Consider the following 17637-nt stretch of genomic DNA (forward strand, 5'->3'; position numbering starts at 1 on the left):
AACATCCCATCAGCCTCCTGCACACTTTGTCACTTGCTCCTCTATGTTTTTCTAGCTCTTACAACTATTTCTATATTTGCTTTGGTGGTTATTTGCTTAGGTATGTATCTCCCACTCTGGGTAGGTAAGCCTGTAGGACAGGGAGCCTGCCTTATTCTTTGAATCCCCAGCAGCACCTGGGATACAGTAGGAGCTCAACAGATGTCGGCTGAATGAATGGGTGGGTATCATTATTTCCTTTGACCTCCAAGATCATTTTTTGAAGATACTTCCATTTTTGTTTTTCACGATGGAACAAGGAAGGTATGTGAATCCCTGAGTCTTAGAACAGAAGCAAACTCTCAGAACCCAGAATGGGGACCTGAACAGTTTCTTCACTTACTGATATATATAGATTCTCCAGACTGGCCTGATTGGGCCCTCTCTCCTATTAACACAATTCCTGCAGTCTAAGCTTCCTGACAGATCATTAGATGGACCAAAATCAATGGGTGACACCATCGGAATTACCCCCAACTGCCTCCCCTGCTGCCTCCCAGCATAAGCATCTTCAGGGTTCACCACCGAGGCTGTCAACAGGGCACAAACTCACCACTGGAGCAGGGACAACAGGGCAGCTGTTGATCTGTTATCACCTTCAAGCTGTGCCCTCAGCATGGCTTGGCAACATCCCCAGGGACCTTCAGGAGAAGCCTGCTCTACCATTCCAGCCGATGATTATTTTACTTGTCTGCTCTCCTCTGATCTCTTTTTCACCCTACAATCTCCCCTCCTTTTCTCCCCTCACTCTTTGTGGATGCCCCTCCTCACACTTCATAAAGAAATTAGGAACTCCCAAAGGGTCCACACATCTCCTGATCTCTGTACTCTTCCTCTGCTCCTTTCCTTTAGTTACAGAGGACAGCACAGCCAGACCCCCAGATTGATTCTGGATGTCATCCCTTTGCCTGTCTTCAGGAGTCATTCCTTCCGCCTTTCTCTTGCATCTCCAGAACCCCCACCTCTTTCTCCTGGATAACATACCCTGTTTTCAAGCAGGGTCTGTTATCACCCTATTAAGACAAAAACACAAACAAGACCCCCTTGAGACCACTACTCTAGTAGAGTGGAAGGTCTACCTTTATTTTTGTTCACAGTCAAAATTCTGGAAATGGTTCTCTAAAGCCTGCTATGTCCACTTAGCCATTGACTCCTCAACCTCTCCAAATAGTCCTCCCTCCTCTGAAAGCAGCGGCTCTGGCCACTGTGGCAGCTAAGAGGCATTTGTACACAAACGGAGAAGCAATTTGCAGTCAGCCAGTGGAGCAATGATGGAAGCTCGCACCAGGATGGGTTACAGTGAAGGGGACATGGGAAGTGGATTAAGTCTGAATAGATTTTGGGGGTGTGGCCAAATGCATGTATTGAAAGACTGGATAAATAACATAAGAAAAAGAGGAGTCCACGATGACTCTAGGGTTTCTGGGCAGCTCAACTGGAAGATGATGCTGCCATTTACTGAGACGAGGCAGACTACAACGGGCCCATGATTGTGTCCCTTCAGTACCACAAGCTCTGAGGGGGCTGATGTTTCTTACATATTTACCACTATTTCCCAAACACCCAAGCCAGTGGGCTCTTACTTATTTAATGAATAAGTCTTAATAGATAATGGTATTAGTTTTAGTTAGGATGTTTTCAGCTGGAAGTAATGGAAAACCTTGATTCCAATTAGCTTAAAAAATAAGCAATTTATCACCTCACAAAACAAGGAGAGCAAGCTCTGGGCCTGACTGATACATCTCTGCATCTCTCTGCTCTGTGGACCTCAGCCTCAGATTCATCCTCAGGCTGGTGTGTGGCAGCTTCTAGAGTCACATCCAACCCAACCATAGGAGAAAGAGGCAGTTTCTCTCTCTCTCTTCCTCTCTTTCTCCCTCTTTCTCTCTCTCTGCCCTGATCCCTCGGTCTCAAGAGTGAGAACACTTTCCCCACAAGCCACCCAACACACTATTCCTTTCGTTTCAAGGAGCAAACTGGGGCACAACCTCCTTCCCGAGCCAGTCACGGGAAAGGAAGCATGTTGAAGTGACTCGGGCCCTCCTCTGAAGCTTGGGTGGGGCCGGCTTGCCCCAGCACCTGGCTGTAATATGGTTAGGAGGGTACCTGAACCAAGTCTGGATCTTGTTGAAAACGAGGAAGAAGGAAATTGGCACCTCTATGAAACCAACGTTGTCATGCTGACAAGATGCCTCATAATAATAATAATGAAACGTAGGCTTATAAGGAAGTTATGTGAATTCCAAAAGTGTTTTTTAAAAGACAAAACAAAAGCAAGTGCTTTGATGCTTATGGATATTTTAGATATAACAATTACTCAAAATGTTAAATGAGTCTTGTAATTAATCATCACTCTACAGCCACAAAACCACATTTCCTATGAATTTAAGACAGCTTATGAAAAATAACTTCAAATTTCTTATTAAAGTTATTCAGTAAATATTTCTTCAGCACCATGTGCAAAGACTTGAGGTGGAAATGGAAAAGGTATATATATATGATATATATATGTATCATACCTTTTCAAGCATATATAGATATATATATATATCTATATATACACACACACAACTTGTCTCAGTTCATCAGGAGGAAAAGAGGTAAGGCACCAACAGTTGCTGGAGACCTGACCCGCTTGGTGAGGTCATTACATTTATTTCTCCAAAGAGGCCTACAAAGTAGTCATTATTATCCTTAACAGACATTTCTAATGGTCATCAATGTCCAGTTCACCTCTCCTTCCGACTTCATGAAAGGCTGCACTTCCAAGGCCCACTGAAGTTGGCTCTGTGACTAGAAGTCACATAGGTCACTTGTGTGTTGGGCATTAATTGCTGGTGTGAAAACTTCTGCTCTCTTCCACTGCCAAAGCACCTGGAGTTCCATGTGTCCAGGATGGGGCAAGATGGGGAAGCCAGCCTCCAACCCCCTGAGACCCTGAATAATTATCATCTGCAGTGAATGTGTAGCAGGAGTGAGACACTTTTGTCAGGTTCTACCGCAGAGAGGTTTGGGAGGTGTTACTGCATGATAGTGCAGGATAGTTAGTCCGCACATAGTTTATCCTAACAGAGAAAAATGAAGGTACAGGAGAGTTAGGTAACTTACTCAAAGTCACCCCACATAGAAGAGAAGGGCGATGAGGACACAGGCTTAGTTGGCTCCAAAGCTCGTATGCTCTACCACACCATGCCAGCTTCCAAATTATGTATAGTTCTTGTCACAAAATCGGTACTCAATAAATGTTTATTATTAATGATAACTGATATGTTTTATTCCATGTGTTTAACATTTGAGCCAAGGTTTTAAAATAAATATATATATTTCCCCCCTCTCATTGAGCCCTTACACTAAGCTGATCAGGTAGGTCTTAGCAAATTTCTCTCTCTTGGTCTGTCTCTTCCTCCTGCTAAACAAACAGTTATTGATTTTGCAGGATGACCCAGCACTCTGTTAGTTGCTGGGTGTCCAGCAGATGATGTCTAAGAATTAGATTCAATGACCTGCCTGTGGACTTACAACCAATAGAAAGAGCTAGAATTTAAACATAGCTTGTCTTAAAATATAGGAGTTTCTGTCCAGAAGAGGGCCAAGAGAGCTACATAAGTATCATTAAATAGAGTAGTCAAGAAAGCCAGAGAGGTGGTATAGTGTTCTCATGACTGAAGGAAAGCCTACTGCGGGGACTCAGATATGGAAGGCATGATCATAACCAGCAGGGGTTACTACGAACGTTTTCAGAAGGCTCAGCTGAACTTCGTAGAACGGGTAGGGTTCTGACTGAGGACTGTGACTCGAAAGGGCCTCTCCGTGACCTCAATGCTGCAGATGCATTCAGAGGAAATGTTCAGAGTGCTGCTGGCCTCAGTGTGGGTTCTGCATTGCAGCAGTGGGAGGGTGAGGTTGAATGAAGGGGGTAGGACCGTGGGAAGTTAGCACAGGAAGCAAGAGGGGGGTCAAAGTGTTCTGACCTCAAGGGTTAACTCTGGTTTGCTGGGCGTGACTGCATGGATGATTCTGAAGCTCACTGGTGCTCATTAGGAAAAAGCCGAGGACTGATGAGTTGGAGTTCTAAAGGCACTATAGGAATGGAATGGCGCCCGAATGCCACTCATGTTGCCTCTCAGATCTTGTCCAGTCACTTGATTTCACAGTCAAGGGAACTATGATCCAAGAGGGAAAGCAACCCTCCCAAGGTCACAGGGCTCCACTGCGGCATGGCTTGGACTAGAACAAAGACCACCTGATTTCTTCTCTTGTGCTTTTTCCCCCCCTCCACGCTAATCCTGGAAGACCTTAATGCATCTGAACTATTATGTAGGTGAGAGGGAGGCTCTGCAAGTTTTTCAGCAGGTAGCTTGCACTGAAACAACAGTGAGAGCCTACTACACGGAGGTGCATCCAGAAGTGAGAGGCAGGGAAAGGGTTAGGTTAATTCCAGGGTAGAATAAGGAGTCCTGTAAACACACCTGAATCAGGGCAGTGGAAGGGAAAAAAAAGGATGGAGGAGCATGATTATGACAGAGGAGAAAGAGTTCTCATTGGTGTTAACAATGCCGACAATGCTGTTCATAAACAGGATCAGATCACGGTTCTAGAAAGTGATGTTGAAAAGGACATTTCCCCAGAGAAAGCCCAGACTAATCCCACGTTTAAACAATCCTTGGATGTTGTATTCCAGGCTAAAGTGAGCTGTTTCTCTGAGTGCCAAATACCCATATGAAAATTAAAAAAAATGAGTCCAACATCTGAATGTTTGGGCTATATGACGCCAAGCGTCCCACACAGCTGATTCAGAGGCAACAGGAGGGCATGTGGTGCTGACTGCTGGCACGGGCATTTCATAGATTCCACTAGGACTTTGAAAAGTTGGGATATGTAGAACACATTACCCAGACAGCGCTCATTTGTATTTTCTTGGCAGATCTACTTTACTTGACAAGGAGATGAGACATAGGGAATACCCACCCGATCTCATGCCAATAAACTCCTGCTTAGCATAGTGAGTGGTCTATAGAACACTGGTCTATGTACTACAGAGCAACAGTCTCGAGAATAGCAAATTACAATGGCATGCAATGCTCACTCTCTGGGTAATTTTGAAATATTTTCTAAAAAATATCTGTAATTGTTAAGCCATGTGATGGAACAGAAAGAAACCGATCCCATATGACTTTGAGGAAAATCTGTATCTTTAAAATGCTTAACAGAGTGACAGGAACATAGTAGATACTTAAGCAATATAAATTCCATTGACAGAGAACTTAAAGTTCATAAGACAATTCAAGTGAACCCCATCTCATTTGATGAAAATCAGGTTAGGTGGGCCCTGAAACATGAACAAACTTTGCCCAGCGCCACCCAACTAGCAAATGGTGAGGACCAGGTTTGAGTCTATGCCTTTTGGCTCGAACTCCAGTGTACTTTTCACTACACCATAATAATGAACATATTATGTATATTACCATTTCTTCTTAGCAGACTATAATTTTGGCAGTCCATACTGGGTTTTATTTTCCACTGTGGCTTGTGCAATAGTTACCACCACTGAGTATTTTTAACTGACAGAACAGATTTCTATTGAGAAACAAATTTATGCATTATCCTGAGAAATGGGCTGAACTCTGTAACATGAGGCCCCAAGAATAAGCTGGGGATCACAGACTATTTTCAACTTGGAATGTGGGGGACACTAGCCCATGTTAAAGGAACTTTGGTACTACTTTCAAATAAAAAGGCTTTCAGAACTTCTAGATTGTTGATATTAAGAAAGCTGTGTCTCCAATTGTTCGTTTCTTTTTTCATTTTAATTAACTCATTCATTCATTCATTCATTCATTTGTCTATCCATTAAGCACTTATCATGTGCCAAGCACAGTGCTAAGGGCTGGAGAATAAGAGGTCTACACAGTCCCCACCTCAAGAAGCTCACAATTTGGGAAGAAAGAGACACAGTAACAATGATACAGCATGAGAACAGGTATGATATGATACAGCATGAGAAGGTATAGTGTAGATGCACAGTGTGCCATGGAATGTTGAGGAGGAGCATCTGACTGAGACTAAGAACCAGGGAAGTGGGCAGGGAAGGATTCCCAGAGGATCTGCTGTCTGGGCTAGGCTGCAAAACACTTTCCGAAGTTCTCAGGATGAGAAGTACATGAGATATGATGGAGGTCTTCCCCAGAAGAAGGGTGGTAAAGCATGGTAAATGGAGTTTGTGGCCAGAGTGGAAGAGAATAAAAAGATGTGGGCGGGAGACAGATTATGAGAGGTCTCAGAGTCCAAATGTTTACTGTTTAATACACATGGAAGGTACTTTTTATACCAAAGATATCCCAGCTACTGCTGGTGAAGGTTCATCCAAATTTTGTGTGATTATGTCATTATGTGTATAAACACCAACACACATACATCCCACAAAACACATCCCATTATGCCGATATGCTGAGGGAAGATAATAAACAAAGCTGTTTTAAGTTTCTAGATGATCTCTTCCTCAGAGATGGAATTGGAGCTTTCAATCATGTAGCTTGTTTGTTTGTTTGGCTTGCCATCTAAATCCAGTGGATTAATATTCTCAGACACTAGAAGTGAAGGCAAAGGAGGGCAGACACTGTTTGGCAAAGCTGACTGGACTGACTGGACAAAGTCCCACCGATGTCCAGGCCTTGATGGCGCTGAGATGCCATCTCACCCCTATACAGATGTAAACAATACGGACCACCTCTAAACTTTCAGGAGCAAACTACCTCTCGGTTCCTTGGTCAATGGAGTACATCTTTCCAAGGAAATATGGGTATGGAGGATGAGGTCTAGCAAGAGTAGACCATGGGCAAAGACCACAAATGCGCGTGTTGAGAAAATATGAATCACAGGACCATAAACTCTGAGAGCTGGGAGTTTTAGGAAGCAAGTTAAATAGCCCAGGATCCAGCCAGGGCTTTCTGCATCACTACATGAATATTGTTTACTTCATTTATTGCTCAAGGCTGGACAGAGTCAAGTCTGAACAGTGGCCAGAGTCGAAGAGAAAATCTGTATGTGTAGTGGAGGTAATATGAGTCATTTCTGCTTGGCTCTGCTCTCAGAAAAATCTCTGAAAAATTTTATAGGCAAAATTGGCATTTCAGATATAAAGTGGTTACCAGTTCTTGTTTTCAAGGTTCAAATGTGTCTTTATTTCAATTTTATTTTTTTTCAAGATCAGAAAGCTAAGCTTTATTGTTGCTGCTTTTAATTCTTTCCCAAATAAATATGTATGGTATTATAGTAGTGCCCAACAGCAACTCTGTAGTTGAGGATCAAATGTGTTCCTAAAAGAAAAATAATGGATGGGATAAAACTGTTTATCTCTGTTGTAATTAGCTCAACCAGAAAATCTGGAACATCAAAGATCTTTGCAGACCTTGTTAACCATTACTCCATTTTCACTAAAAATTGCTACAGACAACACAATGGGTGTTTGTCCACTGACATACCCACTCATTTGATTACTTCAATAAATTAGTATGTTTATAGCATGCAATTATGGGCTGAATTAAGTCACACCCCCCCCACCGAATTCATGTGATAAAGTCCTAACTCCCTAACCCCCAGTACTTTAGAATGTAATTGTATTTGGAGATAGGGTCTCTAAAGAGGTAATTAAAATGAGGTCAGTAGGGTGGGCCCTAATCCAAAAGGACTGGTATCCTTATAAGAGGAGGAAATTTGGACCTAGACATGTACCGAGGGAAGACAATGTGAAGACACAGGGAGAAGATGACCATCTAGAAGCCACGGAGAGAGACCAGGAACAGATGCTTCCCTCATGGCCCTCAGAAGGAAGCAACCCTGCCTACATCTTGGACTTCCAGTCTCCAGAACTGTGAGACAATAAATTTCCATTGTTGACGCCAGCCAGTCGATGGTACTCCATTAGAGCAGCCCTAGGAAACTTAATACAACATGCATATTTATTCTATCTAGATATTAGTAAGTTTATAATATGAACATTTATTTTCTGCCATCTGTTCCTTTTTAGTTTGGCTGCAGCATTCTTTTAGAATGACCTCTCCTCATTTTATGCATTCTTGATGGGATTGTAAATAAGACATTTGGGGGTGGCATGGACATGTGACCCACGTTAGGCCAATGAGACTGTCTCCTGGGACTTTGACTCTTAAGAGGAACTAGGATGAAAATAATGGTAGGGCTCATTCATGGTGCTGCCAACAGCCTGCTAAAGTGTCTGCTCTACAAATCAGTGTTGTTACTAGAGTCTTGCTTTTTTTGTAAGTATGCTTGTATGGCATTCTCATGGATTCTAAGAGTTGCTCCAAATTTTCTAATAAAATGTTTTATCTTAGACAAGACATATTTCTTATAGCTTGCAAACAATTATTATAGTTGATGCCATTTTTTTCTATTGAAGTCTAAAAGCTAATAAAATCTTTATTTAAAAACATTTCCTTGGGTGCCTGGGTGGCTCCGTTGGTTAGGCGACTGCCTTCGGCTCAGGTCATGATCCTGGAGTCCCGGGATCGAGTCCCACATCGGGCTTCCTGCTCAGCAGGGAGTCTGTTTCTCCCTCTAACCCTCTTCCCTCTGTGCTTTCTCTCATTCTCTCTCTCTCTCAAATAAATAAATAAAATCTTTAAAAAAATAAATAAAAACATTTCCTTGCTTGGTTCTCTTATTCTCTTATGTAGGTTTCGTGCATTCATTTGTTATTCAATAAATGTTTTACTGAGCACATATTATGTGTCAGATATTGCCTTAGGTGTTTTCATCAAACTGGGAGCTGGAAGATGTTCTGTGTGATGTGGAGTATTATTGAGTATTTGGAAATTAGATATTTTACATATTTTGAAACTGCACTTATGTAGAGCCTGTATGTTATTTATATCAACAGCTTAAATTAAGTACGTAGAAAACCCCATCTAAGCTTAGGGAATTTTTTGTCAGAAAGTGGTTAGCACCTGCTTTGTACAAAGATCCACATCAAGTATTACAGGGTGGGGTACCAAAAAAAAAAAAAAGGTAAGGTTGTCCACCCTAAAGGCACTTAGTAGGGCCTCCTCAGATACATTTAACAGTTAACAAATAGGAACAAGTTCTATATTGAACATCAAACCTTAAGAAAATGAGAAAAGTCAATCTGAATCCTCTGATGACACTACCACACGAGAGTCTGTTGTGTTTACACCATGTTACATACTTTAATGCCTGATCTCATTTAATACTCATAGCAAACCTGTGAGGTGGGCACTATTATCATCCCATTTTAGAGATGGAAACTGAGAATGAATGCCCGAAGCTTCCCTGCATCCTTTATAATTTTTCAAGTTGCACACAAATCTCTAGTTCTAGAGGCCAAAGGAATTCCCCTATCCTCTCAAAATAGTTAACAAAACAGAACAACTTACCACCCCGACATTCAAGGAGCTAGAGTTAGAACCTATACATTCTTGCCACTGTCTCCTGCCCTCTCCTGGATTTAGAACTTTATTTTATTTAATAATTCCATCCTCACACACAGGCCATTGCAACTGTTTCAGGTCTAAACTCTGAGGGTATGAGCTTTGCCCCAAATTCATTCCAAGCCGGGAGGGGCGGGGGCAGTGTGAGCTTTGGTAGCAGACTACCAAGACTAGAATTTCAAAATAAATCAACACATATCTTCTACGGAATTCACTGCAATGGGATTTTATATTTATCATTACTTGGCTCCTAGACTCATTTAACGGAGACTGATTGGTAGCTCCCATCTCTTATAAAAGTTTCCAGAAGACAAAACATGAAAGCTCAAGTCCATTTTTTCCTAGGATTCTTTATCTTGTATGAGCATCAGTAATCAAAGTGGCATTTACTAGCTTGGCAAATGAATAAACCTTTACTTTCCCACAAGCTCAGTTGTAGGCATCAGGCTCCCTTAAAGTTTCCATAGCAAATAGCTGAGTGTGCAAAAGAAAGAGAGAAAGAGAAAGAAAAAGAAAAAAAGAGAGAAAAAGAAAGAAAGAAAGAAAGAAAGAAAGAAAGAAAGAAAGAAAGAAAAGAGAAGAAAGAAATCTGCAAGGAAAAAAAAAATCATGTAACAAGGACCACACTGATTCAACATCAGTTTTCTAGTGACTTGCAGAGTTTATAATTTTTATCATTTACCTTTCTCTCCACTACACTGATTCCTAGGGGAGGGTTCATTTTTTATTCATTCTGAAAGTTTACCATCAATCATCCTCTTAAAGAGCTTGCCAGAAACTTGGACAGAGCCTCATAATAAAATTGCAGAGACAGAGGACTAATTGATTTCTATAAATAATGTTTAGCTGTAAAGATATGAAAGGTGGTTAGAACCACATGTATTAATCTCCCTTTTGCTCCATCTGTGTCTGCAAAAGCAGACTGTACCTTGACAAAGTACCCTGACTATTTTGCCCTGCAAACACACAGCAGGAGATTAACACCAGATGGCCCACCCCTCCCATTTCCTTGCCCTGCCCTCTGCCCCGCCCCCACCTCTGCTGGCCAAATCTTCTAATTACTCCTCCCCTCTGGTCCCCACTTTAGATTCCATAATTTTAAAATTCTCTTTCCATTACCACCCCTGCACTGACAACGTGCAGAGTTAACAGCCCCCATTTCTCTCTGCCCTTCCACCTTTCTGTACAATAAACAAAAATACAACCCAAACCTCAAACACAAAAGCTTTTCATCAGACTTCGAGGCTGACAATGTTCAAGAAAAACAGTAACTACTGGTGCTAAAGAATTATTAATGTGTGTGTTTTGGAAAGAGGGGGATTAAAGAGAACTCTCGCCGGAGGACAGTCTCACGCACGACTAGCTTTAATCACATGGCACCAAAACACCCCGCAGTTACTACTTGTCAACATCATATAAAATGGGAACAAAATTATATCTGGGGAAATAAATGCTGGCTGGACAAAGATAACGCTATAAATCTCGTGTTGCTGGAGAATTGTTGAAAACTCACAGAAGCACCATCTGCTCAGGCCAACTGTGATATACTGAAATAAAAAGTGAACTAGAGATAGGGCAGGGCTGTGTGATAGATGCCCAATTCCAAATTATGAACATTAGGTGGTTACACTGCAAAGGCTGATTCATTAGGGCACCGTCTAACTGGTTCAGTCAATCAGCTGGGTCCAATCCCAACTAAACGACCAAAATGTCATACTTAGCATTGAATATCATTTTTCTGGCTACAGATTAAATACAAAATGAGTGATTACTTTCAGTGGGGAGACAGGAAAATTGTCACACTAGACAGAATTCAATGAAATTGGCCCATTTCTTCTTCTTCTTCTTTCTTTCTTTTTTTTTTTTTTCTGGCCTGGACTGCTCCTAGATGATGGTAGATAGATATTTTCCATAAATAAGAGTGCTAGGGAGCCTTTTCAGTGAGGTAACACAAATGACTAAATTGATTCAAATAAAGTAATTTCACATCAGTCTAATGCTGATAGCATTAAACATTCTTGATGATTATCATACTTGAAATATGGTCATAATTTTAAAAGCTTTCACAGATACTTTCCTTTTCTGTAGCTTTTTATGTGAGGCAGATCAAACTTTCTCAAAGCTTTTATTTTAGGGGGAAAATGCATGCTGTGTTTCGTAATTTTAAGTCTCAGTAAAGTTAACCGCACTTGTAAAAAATCATTTATTTTTAGCGTGGGCTCCTTCTGTAGCATTCCCTTCCTCTCCACATACTGTTTAGTTGTCTGTCTTCACCCCCTTGAATTGGCCTGCTCATGTCATTTCAGCAGTTCCTTTTTAGATGGCAAACACCAAGAAGGTAGGGGCTGTTCTAGTCCCACTCGCTTTGCCGAGAGTGGCTTGGTGAAGCCTCCTAGCTCTGCTACCAGCTTACAGTGTTCTGGATTTGCTGACCTTTTTGTTATACCGCCATCTCCGGCTTTTGAAAAGTTTGGGTTATGTCACTTCACTTTTACCAAAGATCTACAATTAGTACCTGTTTCGCTAACTGAAGGAAATCCAAAGAGGATTTTTGCTTTTACCAAATGCTGAAAAGCAAAAATAGCATTCAGCGTTTGTTTTGCAGCAAGCCATCATGGAGGCTGTGTGCATGGGAGGGGAGGGGGCCCGCCAGCCAGTGGCCCCACACAGTCCCTTCCCAGGGAACAACACTAGCATCTCAGCATCAAGTGCCATGGCTCTGAACTGTGAGCAACTGTTCGTAATCTCCATTTATCTTGTATCTGTTAGCAAGATGTGTCCTAAGGTATCAGAAAAGCTTAAGAAAAATTATTTTGGGGGTCTGGGAATGCGCAAAACTTTTCCCTATAAACGAGTGGTAATTGCTTCTTTGCTTTGTGCCACTGAGGCTCATGAAAGGTTGTGTAGGAATGCTCTGCTTTCAGATAGCTGGGGAAACCTGCAGTTTCGTTAACCATTTCTGCAATGGCCCTAACCTCATCTAAGCGCCGGCATGGAAGAAGACATAGGAAGGGAATAATTGACTGAACCTAAGAAAGTTTTCTTTCTTCTTTTACCTTTCAAAAGGTCTTGGGTAGGGAGGGCCCATGTTGGAACTGAGCCATCATGCCCTTGATCTCATAATTACTGACCTAGGCTCTAGGCAAGATAGCCCTTGAGGTGTATGTGAGGGGAGTTGCTTGGTCAGTGAGTTAGTGAGGGTGTCAGGGCACTGCATGGCTGGTCCAAGCACTGAGTCCATGATGTTCAAATGACTGAAGCATTTCGAGCAAGCAAAAAATGAGCACATCTGTTCATTGGATCAGTGGAAGGAGCCTACTGAGTTCTGAAACACCATGGCCGATGGGTCTGGTGAATTATTTAGCATTCCAAAAAGCTGGGGTGTTCTCCATGTAGGCTAGTTGGAAAGTTAAAAGTGCCAAGAAATACATGGTACTGTATTTATATTACCTGGAGTTGAAGAACTGTGTAACTCAGTTTCCACTGCTTACGGCAACAGCTGAAGTCTGAAACCAGTAGTCAAGAGAAATCCCTAAGGATGAAGGTCAAACTTGGATTCCACACATCTTAACAAGTGAAGCCATCACTGCTTTCTGACCAATGGGTCTACACCTATAAATGTACCCTCAAACACAAGATTAAAACCTTAAAGTAAGTAAATAATCATATGTTGGGATTGAATGCAGAGTCCTAGTAGAAGGGTCTACCTAAGTACAGCAGTGGGAACATGGAGGCCAAAGAGAATGAAGCCAATCTATAGCCTTCCTGAGTGCCAGGCAAGGAAAGAGTCCCTGACAAGTCACCATAGTCCCTATATAGTCCTAAAGTCTTGAGAAGAAAGGAGGACCCTCCAAGTAGGCCCTTAAGATTTTGAGCTGTGGTGTCTGAGAATAAGCAGGTGCAGTTTCCAGTGCTGGCGATGGTCATCTGGGGTTATAAGGTGATGTGCCCTGGGGTCTGTCTGCTCCCTGAGAGATGTCCCCCAGACAGGCCCAGTTCAGTGTACATTCAAGCTGAGGTGGTCAAATAAATCTGCCATATCTCCCTGTTCCCTGAGCCTTCAAGCTTTCTCCTCACCTCGGGTTTAGATAGCTGTCTTTTTGGTCTGAAATAGCTAAGGGCAAGGAATTAGTGTGCCTTTTCTCCCCATCCACGCCCCTTTGTCCAGAGTCCTCCTCCTCTCCCTTTGCTGCCCCACCTGAGTGACCGGTGCTCCTTTGCTGGCTCCCAGGGGCCCAAGGTCACTTGCTGTGTTATTCCATCAAGACTGTGTCTTCCCCCAAGAAAATCTCACAGTCATGCTGTTTTGGAGACATGGAGAAGATGTCCGCTTCCTAGATGATGATACATAAGCTAACTACAATAAAGCCATTTCAATTAAGGGAGCAGAAGGGTATAGAATGGGAATTGACAAACTTTGTAAAGAGCCAGTAAGTAAATATTTTAGCCTTTGTAGGCCATGCGGGCTCTGTTGCAACTACTCATCTCTGCTGTCCTGATGCTAAAGCAGCCAGGGTCAGTACACAAAGGAATGAATATGGCTGTGTTCCAATTAAATGTTCTTTACGAAAAGGGACAAGTTGGATCTGTCCTGTGGGGCCTCAGTTTGCTGACCCCTGGCATAGAAGAAAGAATAGTACTTGCCCCCAGTCACAGCCCTGACCTTAACCAACTGCATGACTTTAGGCAATGCCACTTTAGTCACTTCCTTCCTTTCTCACCTCTCACTCCTCCCAAAAGAAGCAGGGAGTAGAGAGGGTAACTTGTGAGACTGGCCATGTGCCTGACATCTTCAGTTGTCTTGCTCATCCATGGAGTTGTTGATAGCCAACAAAGCAAAGCCCACAATAAGGGCTATCATTTTGAGCATCTGCTATGAGATAACTTACAGACTCTCCTTTCATCTTCTCAGCTCCCCAAAGTCGGTAATCCAATCCCTCTTTAACAGATGAGGAAATAGAGATCAGGGATGTTAAATAACTTGCCCAAACGGCAGAACGACTAAGTTCAAATCCAGGTCCATCCAACCACACCCAAATTTCCCATTCATCATGTGGCCTCCCATGTAGGCTGCTGAGTTTTCAATCCCTTCACTCTGACCATTTTTCAGATACTGTCTCTAATATACTATTCTCACCACAGTTGCTGGATTGATCAGATATTGTCCCTTCCCTGTGAAAATCTGCCCTGTGGCTTCCCATCACACTTTGGATAGAATAAAGCCATTCCAAGTAAGTAAGCAGAATGGCATAGATCCCAAATCCTTCCCATGGCTTACGAGGCCCCTATGGTTTCTGCTATCTCATGCCACCCCCTCTGACCTCTCTTCTCTGCTTCACTTACTCTGTTCCAGGCCCAGACACTTTGCTTTGCCTTACACATGTCAAGCAGACTCTGACATCAAGATTCTGGGGGTCTCCAGCCTGGAATCCTATATGCTCCCCAGATGAGAATGGCTCATCCCCTCACTTAATTGATACCTCAACTTAAATGTCACCTCCTCAAAGAGAACTTTCCTGATCAATCTATCCATAAAAACACCAGCCATCGCTCTATCTCCTGACATTTTTGTTTTCTTTGTAGCTCCTACCACACTAGGCAATAATCACATTTATCTTTATTATTATTATTATTATTACTATTATTCTCTCTTGCTTTGTGAAGGCAAGGAGTTTATCTTGTCCGTTGATAAATGGTGTCTAATCTTGTAGGCTTCCAATGACTACCCATTAATTGTTGAGTAAATGAGAGAATATATGGGAATGAGGCAACAGAGTGTGACTGGCTCAGGACTAGTTGATCATTATCTGAAGGTAGTAACTCAAGCCTATCAGCAGTGTGAAACCTTGTCCCCAGTCCCCACGTAGGAAGGATGGCCTGCTTGCCTTTACCAGAAAAAAATCAGGGTGTTACTTCATCTCATCCTTAGAAAGTATCTAATACAGGAGAGGTGCCACAAAACTGGGAAAGATTAGTCTCATGACTGAATGTCAGAGGTCATCTAAGGTCCAGAGTTTTCCAGCTGCCAACCTCTGACCCCGTTGCTCCACCTCCTCCACTGATTGCACCATCCTTTTCTGCAGGGGCCCTTCCTGATCAAACTGCCCCCTCTGCAAAATCCTCTTCTCCTCAGGCTTGAGGGCAGCATGAAAACTTCAGGTAAGTACTTTTGTTGGAAAAACAGTATTCTTATCCAAACACTGTCACTTGATGATGAAACCAAGAGTTAAAGAACTGAAATAGCTTGGCCAAAGTCCTGCTGCTTATCAATGTCACATATGAGGCTATAGCCTATGTTACCTGATCACGAGACTGGCCCTAGCTCCACACTCCACACAAAATGGTAGAAGTAAACATCCAACAACATCCCAGGTTGCTCATTCAAGAATCCATTCAATTCTACAAACATTGATTGAGCATCCAAAATGCGGCTGGCCCTATAATTGTTACAGTCTGGGGTGCAACAATGAAAACAGTGGAGTCCCTGTCCCCAAAGAGTTTACTGGAAATCTGAACATAGAATGAAAGAAATAAGATTTTTTTTTGGTATTGAAATGTTGATTAATAGGTGAATGCAGTAATCAATTTAGTCTCAAAGAGGTCTTTAAAGCACCTCCCACAGCTTCCTCAAACAGTTATGCTTAGGCCACACTATGAAAAAAATTTTAAAAAAAGAGAGAAAGAGAGAGGGAGGGAGGGAGGGAGGAGGGGGAGGGAGAGAGAGAAATAGAAAGAAAAGAAGGAAGGTAGGGTGAGAGGGAGGAAGGAAGGAATGGAGGAAAGGAGGGAGAGAAAAGGAAAGGAAAGGAAAGCTGAAGGGTGCTCTGCCTGCTTCCTTCAATCCCTCACTTGTGTATCTCTGCTTCTCTCAAAGACCTTAAACTGCGGGGGGGGGGGATGTCACTCTCCAGAAGTCCTTTCAGCATGGTCCTCACCTACTCTGAAGTCCTGGGGGGACATGGAAGAGCTGAATTATTTCTCCCACTCAGTGTCTCCTACGCAGCCCTCAGCCCAGACTTCAATGATAAACTTCTGCATTATCGTAGCAACTTTTGATATGAGAATGAAGAAACTTCTGATTAATACTAACCCAGTCAATAACAGACATTCCCTCCATCAGTCGATGGCACATTAGAGTTCTTCTGGAACAACCTGGGTCAGAGACAAGGATTCAAATACCCACTCAAGCTGCAAGATTAGTAGAGGGACTTACATCAGTCAGTCCCACCTGTGCCAAGCCCTGGCTCAGCCGTTCAGAGATGACCTCCTATGAGAAAAGTTCACCCTTGACTTTAGAATAAATCTTTCTTCTTCATCACCTTGACAATGAAGTCCAAAAAGAGTAAAAGGGTGAGAGAGTGAGCAAGAGTGAGCCGCAAGTGCACTGGCAGAAATAATGAGCAAGAGTTGATATTAACACAGAAACACGCCATTCCTGATTGCCTTGTATTTATAGAAGTAAAAAAGCCAAGGATAAAAGAGAAACCAGAAAACAAGGTACATACTTGCCTCTAGAAGCTTCTCTCCTTCCATCCTTCCCCATTCTCCCACCTCCCCAAAGATAAAGATACATTTTATTATGGTCCCAAACTACTTGGGATCAAGACTTGCCAGCGTACAGAAACGAAACCAGCTTTCCCTCCGTCTGACCCAGGATGCTCACCCGCTCGCCGAGTTCACTCACCCACTCTCCTCACATTTTCCTGCCTGTTGCATGCAAAGCAATTGTCTCCAAACGCCAATTACTGATATTCAAAACTGCTGTTTTCCTACCCTGGTTAGAGACGCCTCCATGAGAGACCCCGGGTGAGCTCTTGAGTTGAAAGAGAACCTGGGGGGTGGAGGGAAACCCCTTCTCGAACCTCCACACGGTTCCCGTTGCCAAGGGAACCCTCTTTGTCCGGTGAGGCTAAGAATGGCCGCCTCTCCCACGGCCTGGCTCCAGGAGTGGCCAAATCGCTGCACAGGGTCAAGAGCAGAGGGAGGGGAAGCCTCGCACATGCTTCTCACAAAGAAATCACTTTCAAAGAATGAAAGAAATGGTGAAAACAGTTTTAGGAGGCACCCGGTGGGGAGGGAATAAGTTTATCTATGGTGCTGAGATCACATTTGAGTTGGCTTTTGTGCCCCTAAA

The 17637-nt window shown here is 42.8% G+C and overlaps 1 protein-coding gene across 1 annotated transcript in view; it reads right to left on the reverse strand.

The window, feature by feature from the left end:
* ANKFN1 (ankyrin repeat and fibronectin type III domain containing 1) overlaps positions 1-17343 on the reverse strand; it is a 322582-nt gene extending 305239 nt beyond the window's left edge. Inside the window, exon 1 of the mRNA XM_025851318.2 lies at positions 17277-17343. Coding sequence (XP_025707103.2) covers positions 17277-17297 — 21 coding nt within the window. The 5' untranslated portion in view covers positions 17298-17343. The remainder of the gene's footprint in view (positions 1-17276) is intronic.
* Between the last annotated feature and the right edge of the window lie 294 nt (positions 17344-17637).

The sequence above is a fragment of the Callorhinus ursinus genome, unplaced genomic scaffold, assembly GCF_003265705.2.
Source record: "Callorhinus ursinus isolate GAN/ISIS: 27379988/994484 unplaced genomic scaffold, GSC_fseal_2.0 scaffold34, whole genome shotgun sequence".
Lineage (NCBI taxonomy): Eukaryota > Metazoa > Chordata > Mammalia > Carnivora > Otariidae > Callorhinus > Callorhinus ursinus.